Genomic DNA, 12,255 nt, shown 5'->3' with positions numbered 1-12,255 from the left:
TGAAGTGAATGCGGTTGAATGTAGAGCCTATAATAATGGTACTATGGAACTCTACTTGGTCGAATCGTTTTTGTAGCTCCTATCTACCAGTACATCTTCACTGATGTATTTTCGAACATTTCGACATTCTTAAAAGAAAAGCAAGTAAAGTTTTTAACTGTCACTTGAGTACTTGAATGAAGGACTCGAGTACAAAATGTACTCAGTATTTTAACAGAGTATCGAGTATTTAGGGGGTAGTATGTATGGTTAATTCGGTGTAAAACAAGCATATTTTTCGAAATTTTTTTTGTCGACACAGTTGATTTATTCAAAATTTTAAAATTACTTCATTATAAAGTCATATTTAAAGAATATTGTGTGAAATTTTCATTGATTTTTATGAAGAAATGAGTTGGTGGCTTCGAATCTTCGCGGACGTCTCATAAAAAAGTTTTATTGCGGTGTCCCTCAGAACTCATTACTGGATCAACTAAAATCAAAAAACCAAATTGATTTCATCAGCTAATAAAGTTTCGCAGGTAACAACGTCGAATTTTTTTTTTTTTTTTTTTTTTTTTTTAATTTTTTAAAGCGCTTTGAAGTCAAAACACCGATTTTTCATAAAAAAAACTTGAAAACTTTGTTTTTTTAAAATATGACAAAATTAAAAAAAAAAAAAACTCGACGTCATTACCTCGTGAATAAAGTAAAGAAACAAAAAAACCAAATTTGAAAAGAATCGGTGCAGTAGATATGAATCTACAGTGGACACCGACCGTAAAAAAGGCAAGTGTGAGAAAAACTAGTTTAAAGATTTTCGGCAGCGTGAAATCCGGTTGGAGAGGTAGATACTTAATCCTTTGTGTCTTTGTCAATTTTACTCTAATGCACTTCAAACTTTCACACAATAATCTTAAGATGTTATAGAGTAATTTAAAAAAAAAAAAAAAAAAATGAAAAAAAAAAAATACCATACTACCCCCTTTACTCGTTGTTATTTGCATTGGAACAACACTAGGCACAATAGACCTAAGGTCGAAATATACCTCACTTACAAATTCTATCTTAGCTACAATAATGGAGGTAATGCTCACAATAAGGACTTATTTTTTTTTTGTATATATGTATGTATATTTATTTTTACGTATATATTGATAAAGTGTATACAAAGTTGGAAGATTTCCTTTAAAAATCCACGTACAATATCCTCGTACAATATATTTAAAAATCTAATTAAAAAATACGAAGCATTACAAAGTAAATAAAATTAAATTTGGCAAGCACAGCTTCTTTTGTTATATAAAATGTAATATTGTTTTCTCTTTTATTATTAATCTACTACAAACTCTACGCAAACGCAACTCTTGAGCTATAAAACTACTTTAATGTATATAAAAAAAAAATGTGGGAATGAAATACTTCACCTTTGTCATGGAATATTTTTAAGTATTTGACAATTTGGTCTTTTCACGGTAGGATTTCAAAATAAAAGAATCTTATGATTATATTTTTGGGTGGTTTCCCTGCTATTTATAATATATACTTGAATTATATTCTGCATTAATTTTTTACACATATTTGGTGTAAAATCGTTGGTAATTTGGTAGTTCCATGCACGCTATCAACCCAACGAACATATACACAATATTGCTTATCAATTGGAAATCTTGTCAAATGTTTTGAATGTGTTTACTTGAGTTTTTCCCTGAGCCATTCCTCAGTAAGTTCATCTAATTCACGTATTTCATAGACACGCGTCAAATCTACCTCGCGTTGGAGGGCACTTTTGGTACAAGCATACATCATTTGCAGTTCAATCTGTCGAAATTAAAGAGTCATATGAGAGTTTGAATTTTTCACTTTAGCTTAATTGGGCACTATTTACCTGGCTGTCGCGCGGAGTGTAGAATATAAAACACATCGGATATGAAATTCTTTGGTCATCGTGAATCATTTTGTATGTGTAAATGACGTAACGAGGCTGATGTCCTGGCAGTGTTTCTTGCAACTCATCCACGGAGATATCTTCCAAGAGTTCGTCCAAAACAACAAGTTGCTTTTCGCGATCGACTTTTACTAAATAAATAAGACGTATGCTAATATTATTAATGACATATTGATACTGACACTTTATAAAGTGTAATTTAAATTAGTTTTAAGTTAAAAATATAAAATACAAACTACACAAAAAATGTCGTATATACACACGCATGATCAAAATAATAAATACACAATATTTGGACCAGTTTTGACTATATTACATTTTTTAATTTTATTTCAGTATAATAAAGAGCAAGCCTGATGCCGCTCAAAATTCCACTTGATTTTTGAGCATTTTTTCCCACGCCGATGTTGCGCATTTTTTTATGTGACGAATGCACACCTTTTTTTAAACTGTGTTTAAAAAGTTTGAGATTTTCATGAAAATTTATCGAACTTTTATAAAGTTTATATTAAAAAAGTATGAAAACTAGAATAATAAAAAAGTAGTGAAAATTTGAGAAAAGATCGTATTTATTACTTTGATCATAGGTGTAAAGATGTGTATGATCATAATCGTCACCTTTGTTTTGACACTGTCTTTGTGCTTAGAAAATAGCAGTAAAACAACGCAACGAAATTGAGAAACAAAAAAAAGACAAATGTACAAGAGAAAGCGCTTAACACACCTACTAAAAACTAATTTGCATAATTAAGTTTGCCGCCAATTTTGTATATGTAGTAAATAAAAATGTTAAATATATTCATATGTACATATGTATAAACATAATACAAGTTACTCACATATTAGTGCAGAGTTGGCAGTACTTTTACGGAAGCGAAACTTTTTTAATGCGTCACGCACATCATCGCTAATGTCACAAATTTTGCTATCGCCCTGAGTAATATACAAGAACATTAGTCAATCGATACAAAAAAAAAACAACAATAATTATAAGTGCACAAAACAAAACCCCAATTAAATACAATAACAACATTACTATCAATTACAGTTGATTCACTAGAAGTTCTGTTATTTTCCGCACCCTTTGCAGACGTCAACGTCGCTTCTTTGCTGCGCCGATAGGCAACGACGAACGATTCATATTAGTTGTAACAGCTTCATATTCAGTATTTATAAGCGAAAAGCGAAAATTATATTGTTTCATACTTACCATTATAAATAAAAATCTAATATACTTGTGATGGCAGGATTATGTATAAATTTCCTGAGAATTTCTGGGGAGGAATGTATGTATACGGAACTAAAACACTTGGTGATAGCAACCAACGATAGCAGAGCAGCAACACAAATACAACAGAATACAAACCAAATTTGTTTTACAATTAATGTAGAATCTGAGGACAAAGTAAAATTGACAAGAATTACTGTTTACGCCTGACAGGGTTGCATTAGGCTGCAAAGTGCAATAAGAGGAAGTCAGCTGAAAAAGTTCAATAATTCGAGTATTTCCGTTTAGTTATAACAAAGTATTGCTGCAAGAGATATTAAAATCTTGATTTTGGCAATTCTGATTAACTATTCATAAAATTGTGTTTTCCATAACATTTACGAAAAAGAAAATGTCTACGCTATATGCAAAGCAGAGTCAAGTGCCGTTACGGCCGGAAATGCCGTTTACTAACGGTCGCCATACTTCAACAAGTTCAATAGCTACTACAGCTAAATTTGGGTATTGGAAAAAATCTGAAGAATTGTTTGTCCAAAATGCTTGCCGAATTCCAGGAATTAGGAATAACAAGTAGAAAAGGCTCTTTACCGAATATTCATGAATTGGTGTCAATGAATGTTGTGAAAACTTGGTAAGTTGTAGCATCACAGAGTACATAACTGTTTTTACAGGCGTCATTTCACCTAACCACGCACAGTGAGAAGTTGCGTTTAGCCATTACACAGACGCGTAATGATCTACAACACACGCTGGATGTTACACGTAGACGCCAAACGGAAGACCTCTCCTTTCGCTCCATATCGGGTCTCTGCTACACCACTTTACGCGTACATGAATTGCAAGTGAACGATTTGTTGAGTAAGCAATGGATGGATGCATACATCTTTAAACAAGAAATCGACTGCAACTTTCATCCATATTTTATTTCTTAATAGACAAATCGGAAGCATTAGTGGCTCAAAGTCATGGTTGGTCCACATTACAAGCGAGAAAGCGGAGGTATTTATATATACTATGGATAATTATTAATTATTCTAGATTAAATTAAAAGCCTCCTTTAACTTAGCCAACCGTCGAGTTGCTCTACTTCATATCGTTCGAAAAGGAAAAGGCAGCAGACAGTGAAACATTCCTTGACGGATGTATCCCTTAGAAATTACAAACAGTTATTGGATGAAACAGAAAGTTTTGTAGAATGGAGCAAAGCAGAAGAGGTTGTGAATGAAATGCTCCCGATAGTTTATAAATGAATTCACTTGCGACATTCATATTTTCTACATCTAAACTAGGTGATGGAAAAAGATAGTTACAACAGGACAAGTTGCATTCATATTCGAGATATTACCATTGATGAAGTTGATATTCCAAGTGGCCGTTCAGATGAAGATGAAGGATTTGGGAATGCCACAGCAGACGAATTAACTACAATTTTACAGTTGCTTTCAGGTATGCCTGTTAAGGTTATGTTGAACTAATGTAAAATGAAAATTCCATAATAATACAAAAATTACACGCAGACAAGCCCATTGAACCCGTCATGAAGTCACTAAAAAGACAGGTGAATGAATAGATTATACAAATTACTGATGCATATACAAACCGTTTTTTTTTTTTTTCAAATTGTGAAACATAGCCGATGGATATCTCGGGCGTTTGCGAGAAAAAGTGCAGGCCTTCCCATGGTGAAAATGAAATTACACATAAAGCATGTTTACAACTTGCATATGAATTCGAATCATGAAATTTAATTTTACTGTTTAAGGAACGGAAGACGATATGACTCGAGGCGGCCACGAACATCCTGAAAATGAAATTGCAGTCGAAAAGGGCGTGGACAATCATTTCATTAATGAAATAGAAGTCAGTCCCAATAATAATAATATTAGTAGGTAAGTTGAGGCACTGTTTATATTGTTTACAAGTGGCAAGGAAATTCTTGCTTTACTTATTCAATCTTAGTGAGGCGCACACAGTTGTGACAAGCTCCTTGGAAAATAATAATATTGACAGCAGTAGTAAAAACAGGTGCATTGTAATCTTAGAAAATAATTTATGGTAGTTTTTACAAAGGCTGTTATAATTTTTAATTAGCGACGTTGCTCATAGCAATAACGATATGGCCATTCAAGACAACATTTCTGATAGGATGAAATCAACTGAAAAAATCTTACCCAAAGCAACAAATACTTCTTACATTTGCAATCAGGTATTTTTCCTCTTCACATGCCCAAATTTTTTAAATTGTGCATCCTTTTACACTTTTCACATTCCTTCTACAACAGGGCAGCGCCGCAACCAACAATGCAAAATTTAAAATGAAAAAAGTAATTATCGATGAATGCACTGAACTAAGTCAAAAGGAAATGCACACGCAATTGCGAGCTCAAATTAATATTAAGGCAAAATTAATAAAAACGAGAGCTATAATTGAATGGAGTGCAAAAAGAAATTTGTCGAGTGGAAAACGTTATGACAGGTTTATTCCATCTGCCAGCAATCTATTATGTAAACTTCATCGCAGGTAACTAAAAAACAACTTTTATTTAAATAAATATGTATGTATGTATGAATCAAAAAAATGTAGTTCTCGCAGCTGCATTACAATGAGGCGATTCAAATTGAAGAACAAAGTATCGCGCTCACGTTTAGAAACTTCAACAGTGCGTTCCACTTATCGTAACTTATTACGAGCCATTTTAAATTGTGAAATCACAGATGACTTAGCTACTCAAATCTACAGAAATTGGAATAAATGTGGAAAATATAATTTAAAAAATACTCGTAGTCGTCAAAAGTTGCAAACGCCTGTGCCGGAAAATATTCCCTGTCTACAAGAGGAGAATGATTGCAATCAGATGTCACTAGCGCCAAATTATGCATCAGAGAGTGCGGTCTGCAACAACAACAATAATTTAGAACGCACTATAGATGTTTGTGTAAGCTTGCATACAAATGTACATATTGTCCCCTTTATGTAAGGGACATGAATGCGTAAAAATGAAAATGTAGGAAATCAAGTTTGCAAGTTTATTGCACTATGAAAATCAGAATGTTTGGTTTCTGATATAAATAGTTATTTGTGGTTTACTTGTTCGTATGGTATGCCGAATTTTGGTATAATATCGAACACCCAAAGGTCAATCAATTTAACCCATTAACTCAAAATTTGAAAATTTTGTTCATTCATGCTTCTGGCATAAGGGAGACGGTATGTAATACTCCTGCATTGAATGCACTACGACATATTTTCTATTATATCTAGACCCCGTCTAATGACCAAGACGAGTGGAGCGCTTTTGATGTAATGGTAAAGTTATTGAATTTATGGCGCTCAAAAAAAGTTCCCGGTGACGAAATACCTGTGGAATACCTTTTGCAACACGCCACGTTGGCTCGAAAGAAAGCTGCCAAGGCATTCGGTTCGCTATTAAGTATAATTAATTTTAAGTAATATATAACGAGCTTGATTTGAAAAAAGATAATGTACTTTTAGAGCTTGCTGCAAGTCGATTTATTGTATTACTACCAAAACAGAATTCTCTGCAATTGCAAAGTATCCAATTGGGAGCCGCTTCGGCAAAACTAATCCACAAAAACGAAGTAAATGGAATGTCATTGCGAAGAAGCAACAATGGATACCGCATACATGCGAGCTAAAAATTAATGCGATTCGCATTTGCTGTTGATATATTTTTGTTGATATTTTCAAATTATATAACTTTTTAAATTTGTTAAAAAGTATATTGAAACTGTTAAATGGTATTTAATATTTGTTCATTTCATATATTTCATATTAGTTATAGGTCGTGGCAAATTAAAAATAAATGAACCCCAAACGGAAATATTTTAAAGGCATTTAATTATGCAAAAATGTTTCCCCTATAATCTAAGGTATGTAGTTAACTTTTTAGCTACATTATAAATTTCTAGCTAGAACAAAATCTTTTTCTTCTTTGTAAGATTTTAAGTATATTTCTACTTATTAGTATACTTTGCAACGGGTCACCTTGAAATCGCTTAAATGCCTATTTGCTGTGCTAATCCGGTGTAAACATGCAGTGACATAAAGCCCATAATGGAAGCTATCAGCGCCTTCACGGCAATAGTGGACCATGGTCCAAATGTGAGCACACTTAGCATACCTTCCAGCCAAACACCTTTAAAGATTGTTAGCGCCAACAGAATTGTCACTAATGGTTTCAGTGTCTTGTTTAGATCATGTCGAGAGAAGAGCCACATTAGAGTAGCGGTAGTAATGTGCTGCACCTGTTTCATTAAAAAGACAAATACATATAACATATTATCTTTTAATAGCATATTCTCACTTACCAATAAAACATTCGACTCTAGACATTTAAGTATGTAAACCCAGCTAAATTCGGTGCCACGTGCACCTACCCAGAGCATAATTCCGCGCGAAAGTATCACTTCTGCTGCGGCCCACCCAAGGCCGGTTGTGATTAACTTATTGTGTCCTTTGCCGGGTATGCGCGAAAGTATTAAAGCGAAGCCAAGTAAGTCAGCGACATTCACACTGCCTTTTAAAAACTCCTATATAAAAATAAAGTTTTATTTAAGAGAAACAATTTGTATACACCTAAATATACGTACCGCCAAGAAACTGAAACCTTCACCAGAACCATTTAGTGTATCGGAATCGAAGAAGGTAGCCAACACTAGCATTTTACATAGTTGCGTGAATATGTAAATACCTCCAGCCTGTATGCATTTCCAAAATGCTCCATATTCCGAGCTGTAATTATGTTTAATAAATTTAATTAACTTGTATGGAAGTGTGGAAGATGTTTTCGTAAATCTTAGTCGTGACTTACAGCCCAGAATATTTATAGGTGAGGTAATAGGGCACATAAACAAGTGCTACACAATTTCCAAAGTGGTATAATGTCATTTTATTTTATAAAAATTAAATATATTAATTCCTTGGAGAAAAAACCGAATGGCAGGTGATTGTTGGACTTCGAGTTCGAAAATTGATAAAACTGCGAAAAGCAAACTTACCAGATCAGGAAAGAGAAAAAGTACTAAGAGCTTGACTGAATAATAATTAGAAAGGCTAATATATTCAGATAATTATTTAGTTAACAACGCGAATCGCAAATTTTATCAACATAATAAATATAAATAGCAAGAACGGATAGTATTTCTTTTAAAGCTTTCAAAAGTTATTAACAAAAAAAAAAAAAAAATACCAGTCTAGCGGTTAGACGCGATAGAAGTGAAACCTTTCGTAAAACAAACTGAGAGAGAATTAGACGAAAGCAGCATTAGGGGCGGGATAATTATAGGTTCATTATAATATTGCTATAAAGTTCATATTTTATTTTCTTCATTTTATTATTATTCATCCTCAATGTTTTCAATTTCAACAAATGATACGGAGTGGCTTATGATAGCTAAAATATGTTACAAATGCTTTTGTTTCGATATTGTCAACATATCTTTGAAATACCGCGTCAATTGTTGTTTTTGATCGTGTTGTCGATTCAGTGCGATTTTTACACATTTTTAAATTGAATGTTGTATTGAGAAAGTCAATTAAAGGAACCGCTGTGTCCAATGCAAAATTTACGTTAAAATCGCCACTTAAAATCATTGTGGCATTGGCATTGGAACTTTATCGTAATCTTTTCTAAGTATACGCGATACTTCTGGTGTATACTTTATTAAATTTTCGTGAATGAATTCCGTGATGCTATTTATTGATTGATTCGGTGAAATATAAATTGCCACAATTAAAACTGTTTTTCCATTGCTCAATCTGGTTTCGCATGCACATATTTCTCCCACTTTAGAGAGCTGAACAAACAGTGATTCTAGTTGCTGTGCATTCAGATCTATCTGTGGAGTTACAATACGAGCACCGCCATTTTGATTGTGGTATATTGCAACACCGCCTGCAATTGCGGTAAATATTTAAAAATGAAAATATTTACGAATATAAAAATACGGACGCAATACAGCACACGCGGTTGCTATTATGAGGGTCGTAACGCATATATTACACAGACGTACTAACATACACACAAACATTCGTAGGACGCTTGGTCTAAGCAAGTATTAGGTAGTGTAGTATAGGTATACATAATGCCTTCTCGCTCACCGTGGCTCCGTAATACGCAGGAGCGCACACATACGTACTAGCACATTTGAACTAAACACCAAAGCAAGTAATAGGCAGTGTACAGTACGCAGCCACACACATATACGTATATTAACATATAACGCTTCGTAGTGTCGCTTTTTCGTTTCATCAAGTCTCAAATCACTCCCAACGATTCTAAAGAAGTTTTCACTTCAAAAAAAAAATCGATAGAATTGATATTTTGTATCCCTTTGTGTGAATAAAATAGCGTACCAGTTTCCCTATTACACAACTTGTACACTAATTGCATTGTATTCTTCATATTTTCAGCGAAGTTTTTGCTAAATATTGTCAATTATTTCAATAACTCAAATGTGAACATTTGAATTAAATTTTAAATTTTGGCAACTAATGTCTGGCATTGCCCCCTTATATATATATACAGATAGATTTATATATATTTATATACTTCCAAATTTCAAATAAAATAATGTAAGTTGATAAAAAAAGAAAAAAATTGTTTAAATATTTGTCCAACCTACAATTGAAAATCCTCAAATTACCCGAAAATTCCTCATAATTAGTTAAGAGCGCCATCTATGTTACTACCAGTTGCCACTCATTTGTACTGACTTGACAGCTGTACGAGGAAGACACGTATCACCTTGTTTTATTTTATATACTTTATTTTTCTTTCACGCAGAAAATCACCATAGATTGTAAAAAAAAGCGAAGTGATATTTTTACGTGAAATAATTAAATACATTTCTATTTTTCACAATCAAAATATATATCTTGGTTGTGTTCCAACAACTTACAGCGTGAGTTGCAAAACTGCATAGAACTTCGAATATATGTGCGTATGCAGGGTAGCAAATAAGTGACGAATGTTGAGTTTTATTGACAACACACAAAGTTACTAAAAGAAAACCCAGAAGAGGCACAAGGACGAAACGCTCACAACTAATTCGTAGATTATGAGATGCCAACACGACGCCGACATTACCAACAAGATACTACAAGATTCTATGCAGGATCATTTGAGGAGAGCACACCACTAGTTGCACCTCAAGGTCAGCAGCAACAACAGTACAAAAACCCACTATTTGGCGGAGCTGTTGCTCCCACAGTAAGTGGTAAAGAATCATTTGGTGGAAGTGCAGTTGAGGAGTCAACCATACTAATTGGTGACTACACGCAGCAAAGTAACCAAAGCAACAACGGTCAACAATATAACTTCAGCAATAATAATAGTTCGGTAATAGATCCAGACGATAAGTACCGCAAGGCAAATAGACAGTGGAATTTCCGCTCGATATCTACACGTTTGCAAGCAAGTTCTGGCCAAGCGATACGAAATTTTATACAACAACCATTAAGTGCTGCGGCCGCAGTTGTAACAGGAAATCATCCTGCACAAGACAACAGTGGCTATACCCAACTGAGTCCATACACAAATACTCCACAGATCCAAGCAGTTGAGGACGTAGAAGAAGAAGAACCAATATTTGAAAAAGAAGAAATTTTCATTATGGCCTCACGCGATCGAACGGGTGAATTTAATAATGCAATACGTTCATTACAGTCGCGTAATATTACACGCGCTGTCAATATACGTGATCCACGCAAAGCGAAAGAGGTACAGAGTTATTCAGAGTTTATGATGGTTGCCAAATATATTGGCAAGAATATAGCAAGCGCATATGCCAAATTGGAAAAGCTGACGCTATGTAAGTTACTAAAAAAAAATATTCCTTATTGTCATTATGTGTTTACTAAACATTTTGTTTGCCTCTCAATGCAGTGGCTAAAAAGAAGAGTCTCTTTGACGATCGACCGCAAGAGATTCAAGAACTAACTTACATCATTAAAGGCGATTTGAATGCGCTTAATCAGCAAATTGCGCGCCTTCAAGAAATTTCGAAAGATCAACGTCGTACGAGTTCTGGCAAACACCTACAGTTACATTCCTCGAACATGGTATACGCGCTGCAATCGAAATTGGCTAGCATGGGCACCGATTTTAAGCAGATACTAGAAGTACGTACCGAAAATCTCAAACAGCAAAAAGCACGACGGGATCAGTTTGGGCAAGCGCCAATAGCTGCGAGCACTGTTCGTTCGAGCACAGCGAAACAAGGCTCATTGCTGTTAAGCGAAGAGAATACAGCCGTAAGCATTGATATGGCTACCAGTGACACAACACCGCTGCTGGGTGCGGTTGGAGGAGGTGGTACAGGTATGCAGACACAACAGCAGATAGCATTATATGATGACTCCGATAGCTACGTGCAACAGCGTGCCGAGACAATGCAGAATATTGAATCGACTATTGTCGAGCTCGGCGGTATATTCCAACAATTGGCACATATGGTTAAAGAGCAAGAAGAGACTGTGGAACGTATCGATACAAATATACAAGATGCCGAACTGAATATCGAGTCAGCGCACGGCGAAATATTGAAGTACTTCCAAACTGTTTCCAAAAACCGCTGGCTGATGATTAAAATTTTCGCAGTACTGATATTCTTCTTCATATTCTTCGTCGTTTTTCTAACGTAATAACGGTTAGGTTCTGTTCCATGGGATTTTAACATTTGCAGAGTCGTGGTCGTAAAGTTGTGGGTTTCTAACTACCTAAATATATACTATCCTATTCATATACATATTTAACGCATGTAATTGGGCTGCATCCATATTTACGTATGGCGTGTAAAACTTTTTATAATTCTGCCAAGAGTAAAATATTATATATACATAGTTCAATGTTTTTTTTCAAAATTTTCAACGAAGCCAAGCGATGACACTGTGTAATGTAACGGTAAACCGAATTATGTAATTATAAATTAAAAAATTAACACTTAAAAGTTTAAAATTAAATAAAATATAGATTGTTATTGGCAATAAGTAAATTTACTGAAGTGCAATTAAATGAAAGTAAGGGACATTAAAAAAAATAAAATTAGAACAAGGCAGCTACTTATTACAATCAAATTT

General features: G+C 34.2%; 4 protein-coding genes across 5 annotated transcripts; 2 read left to right on the top strand and 2 right to left on the bottom strand.

The window, feature by feature from the left end:
- Positions 1-1,104: 1,104 nt before the first annotated feature.
- Positions 1,105-3,269, bottom strand: LOC129247630 (glia maturation factor beta). Its single transcript, XM_054886830.1, has 4 exons — positions 3,138-3,269; positions 2,767-2,860; positions 1,868-2,058; positions 1,105-1,800 (listed from the first exon to the last, which is right to left on the bottom strand). The coding sequence occupies exons 1-4, from the start codon at positions 3,138-3,140 to the stop codon at positions 1,672-1,674; spliced, it is 417 nt and encodes a 138-aa protein (XP_054742805.1). The 5' UTR covers positions 3,141-3,269; the 3' UTR covers positions 1,105-1,671.
- Positions 3,270-3,359: 90 nt separating this feature from the next.
- Positions 3,360-6,896, top strand: LOC129247628 (uncharacterized). 2 transcript variants are annotated; one of them, XM_054886827.1, is made up of 14 exons: positions 3,360-3,786; positions 3,853-4,013; positions 4,091-4,154; positions 4,222-4,369; positions 4,445-4,601; positions 4,673-4,713; positions 4,789-4,837; positions 4,918-5,044; positions 5,115-5,180; positions 5,247-5,361; positions 5,438-5,676; positions 5,740-6,091; positions 6,418-6,586; positions 6,649-6,896. In XM_054886827.1, the coding sequence occupies exons 1-14, from the start codon at positions 3,692-3,694 to the stop codon at positions 6,810-6,812; spliced, it is 1,947 nt and encodes a 648-aa protein (XP_054742802.1). In that variant the 5' UTR covers positions 3,360-3,691; the 3' UTR covers positions 6,813-6,896. The 2 variants fall into 2 exon arrangements, with proteins under 2 accessions (XP_054742802.1, XP_054742803.1); XM_054886828.1 differs by lacking the exon at positions 5,115-5,180.
- Positions 6,897-6,995: 99 nt separating this feature from the next.
- On the bottom strand, positions 6,996-8,143 carry LOC129247629 (BOS complex subunit TMEM147). The gene is made up of 4 exons (XM_054886829.1): positions 7,988-8,143; positions 7,767-7,908; positions 7,485-7,706; positions 6,996-7,421 (listed from the first exon to the last, which is right to left on the bottom strand). Exons 1-4 carry the CDS (start codon positions 8,062-8,064, stop codon positions 7,173-7,175), a joined length of 690 nt encoding a protein of 229 aa, XP_054742804.1. The 5' UTR covers positions 8,065-8,143; the 3' UTR covers positions 6,996-7,172.
- A 1,753-nt stretch (positions 8,144-9,896) lies between these two features.
- Positions 9,897-12,170, top strand: LOC129248273 (syntaxin-5). The gene is made up of 2 exons (XM_054887759.1): positions 9,897-10,988; positions 11,063-12,170. The coding sequence occupies exons 1-2, from the start codon at positions 10,241-10,243 to the stop codon at positions 11,818-11,820; spliced, it is 1,506 nt and encodes a 501-aa protein (XP_054743734.1). The 5' UTR covers positions 9,897-10,240; the 3' UTR covers positions 11,821-12,170.
- Positions 12,171-12,255: the final 85 nt, after the last annotated feature.

This window comes from Anastrepha obliqua, chromosome 5 (genome assembly GCF_027943255.1).
Source record: "Anastrepha obliqua isolate idAnaObli1 chromosome 5, idAnaObli1_1.0, whole genome shotgun sequence".
NCBI lineage: Eukaryota > Metazoa > Arthropoda > Insecta > Diptera > Tephritidae > Anastrepha > Anastrepha obliqua.
The sequence above is the reverse complement of the archived record's forward strand: the minus strand, read 5'-3'. Positions and strand labels throughout refer to the sequence as shown.

Bases quoted from the DNA above. Each gene is read 5' to 3' on its own strand.
- LOC129247630 (XM_054886830.1), bottom strand. The intron at 2,059-2,766 runs GTGAGTAACTTG...TTATTTATTTAG, and splicing joins TGCCAACTCTGCACTAATAT to TAAAAGTCGATCGCGAAAAG. The intron at 1,801-1,867 runs GTAAATAGTGCC...TAATTTCGACAG, and splicing joins ACACTCCGCGCGACAGCCAG to ATTGAACTGCAAATGATGTA.
- LOC129248273 (XM_054887759.1), top strand. From the start codon at position 10,241: ATGCCAACACGACGCCGACATTACCAACAAGATACTACAAGATTCTAT. The intron at 10,989-11,062 runs GTAAGTTACTAA...CTCTCAATGCAG, and splicing joins ATTGGAAAAGCTGACGCTAT to TGGCTAAAAAGAAGAGTCTC.
- LOC129247628 (XM_054886827.1), top strand. From the start codon at position 3,692: ATGCTTGCCGAATTCCAGGAATTAGGAATAACAAGTAGAAAAGGCTCT. The intron at 4,838-4,917 runs GTGAAAATGAAA...TTACTGTTTAAG, and splicing joins AAAGTGCAGGCCTTCCCATG to GAACGGAAGACGATATGACT. The intron at 5,677-5,739 runs GTAACTAAAAAA...AAAAAAATGTAG, and splicing joins TTATGTAAACTTCATCGCAG to TTCTCGCAGCTGCATTACAA.
- LOC129247629 (XM_054886829.1), bottom strand. From the start codon at position 8,064: ATGACATTATACCACTTTGGAAATTGTGTAGCACTTGTTTATGTGCCC. The intron at 7,707-7,766 runs GTACGTATATTT...ATTTTTATATAG, and splicing joins AAGGTTTCAGTTTCTTGGCG to GAGTTTTTAAAAGGCAGTGT. The intron at 7,422-7,484 runs GTAAGTGAGAAT...TTAATGAAACAG, and splicing joins TAGAGTCGAATGTTTTATTG to GTGCAGCACATTACTACCGC.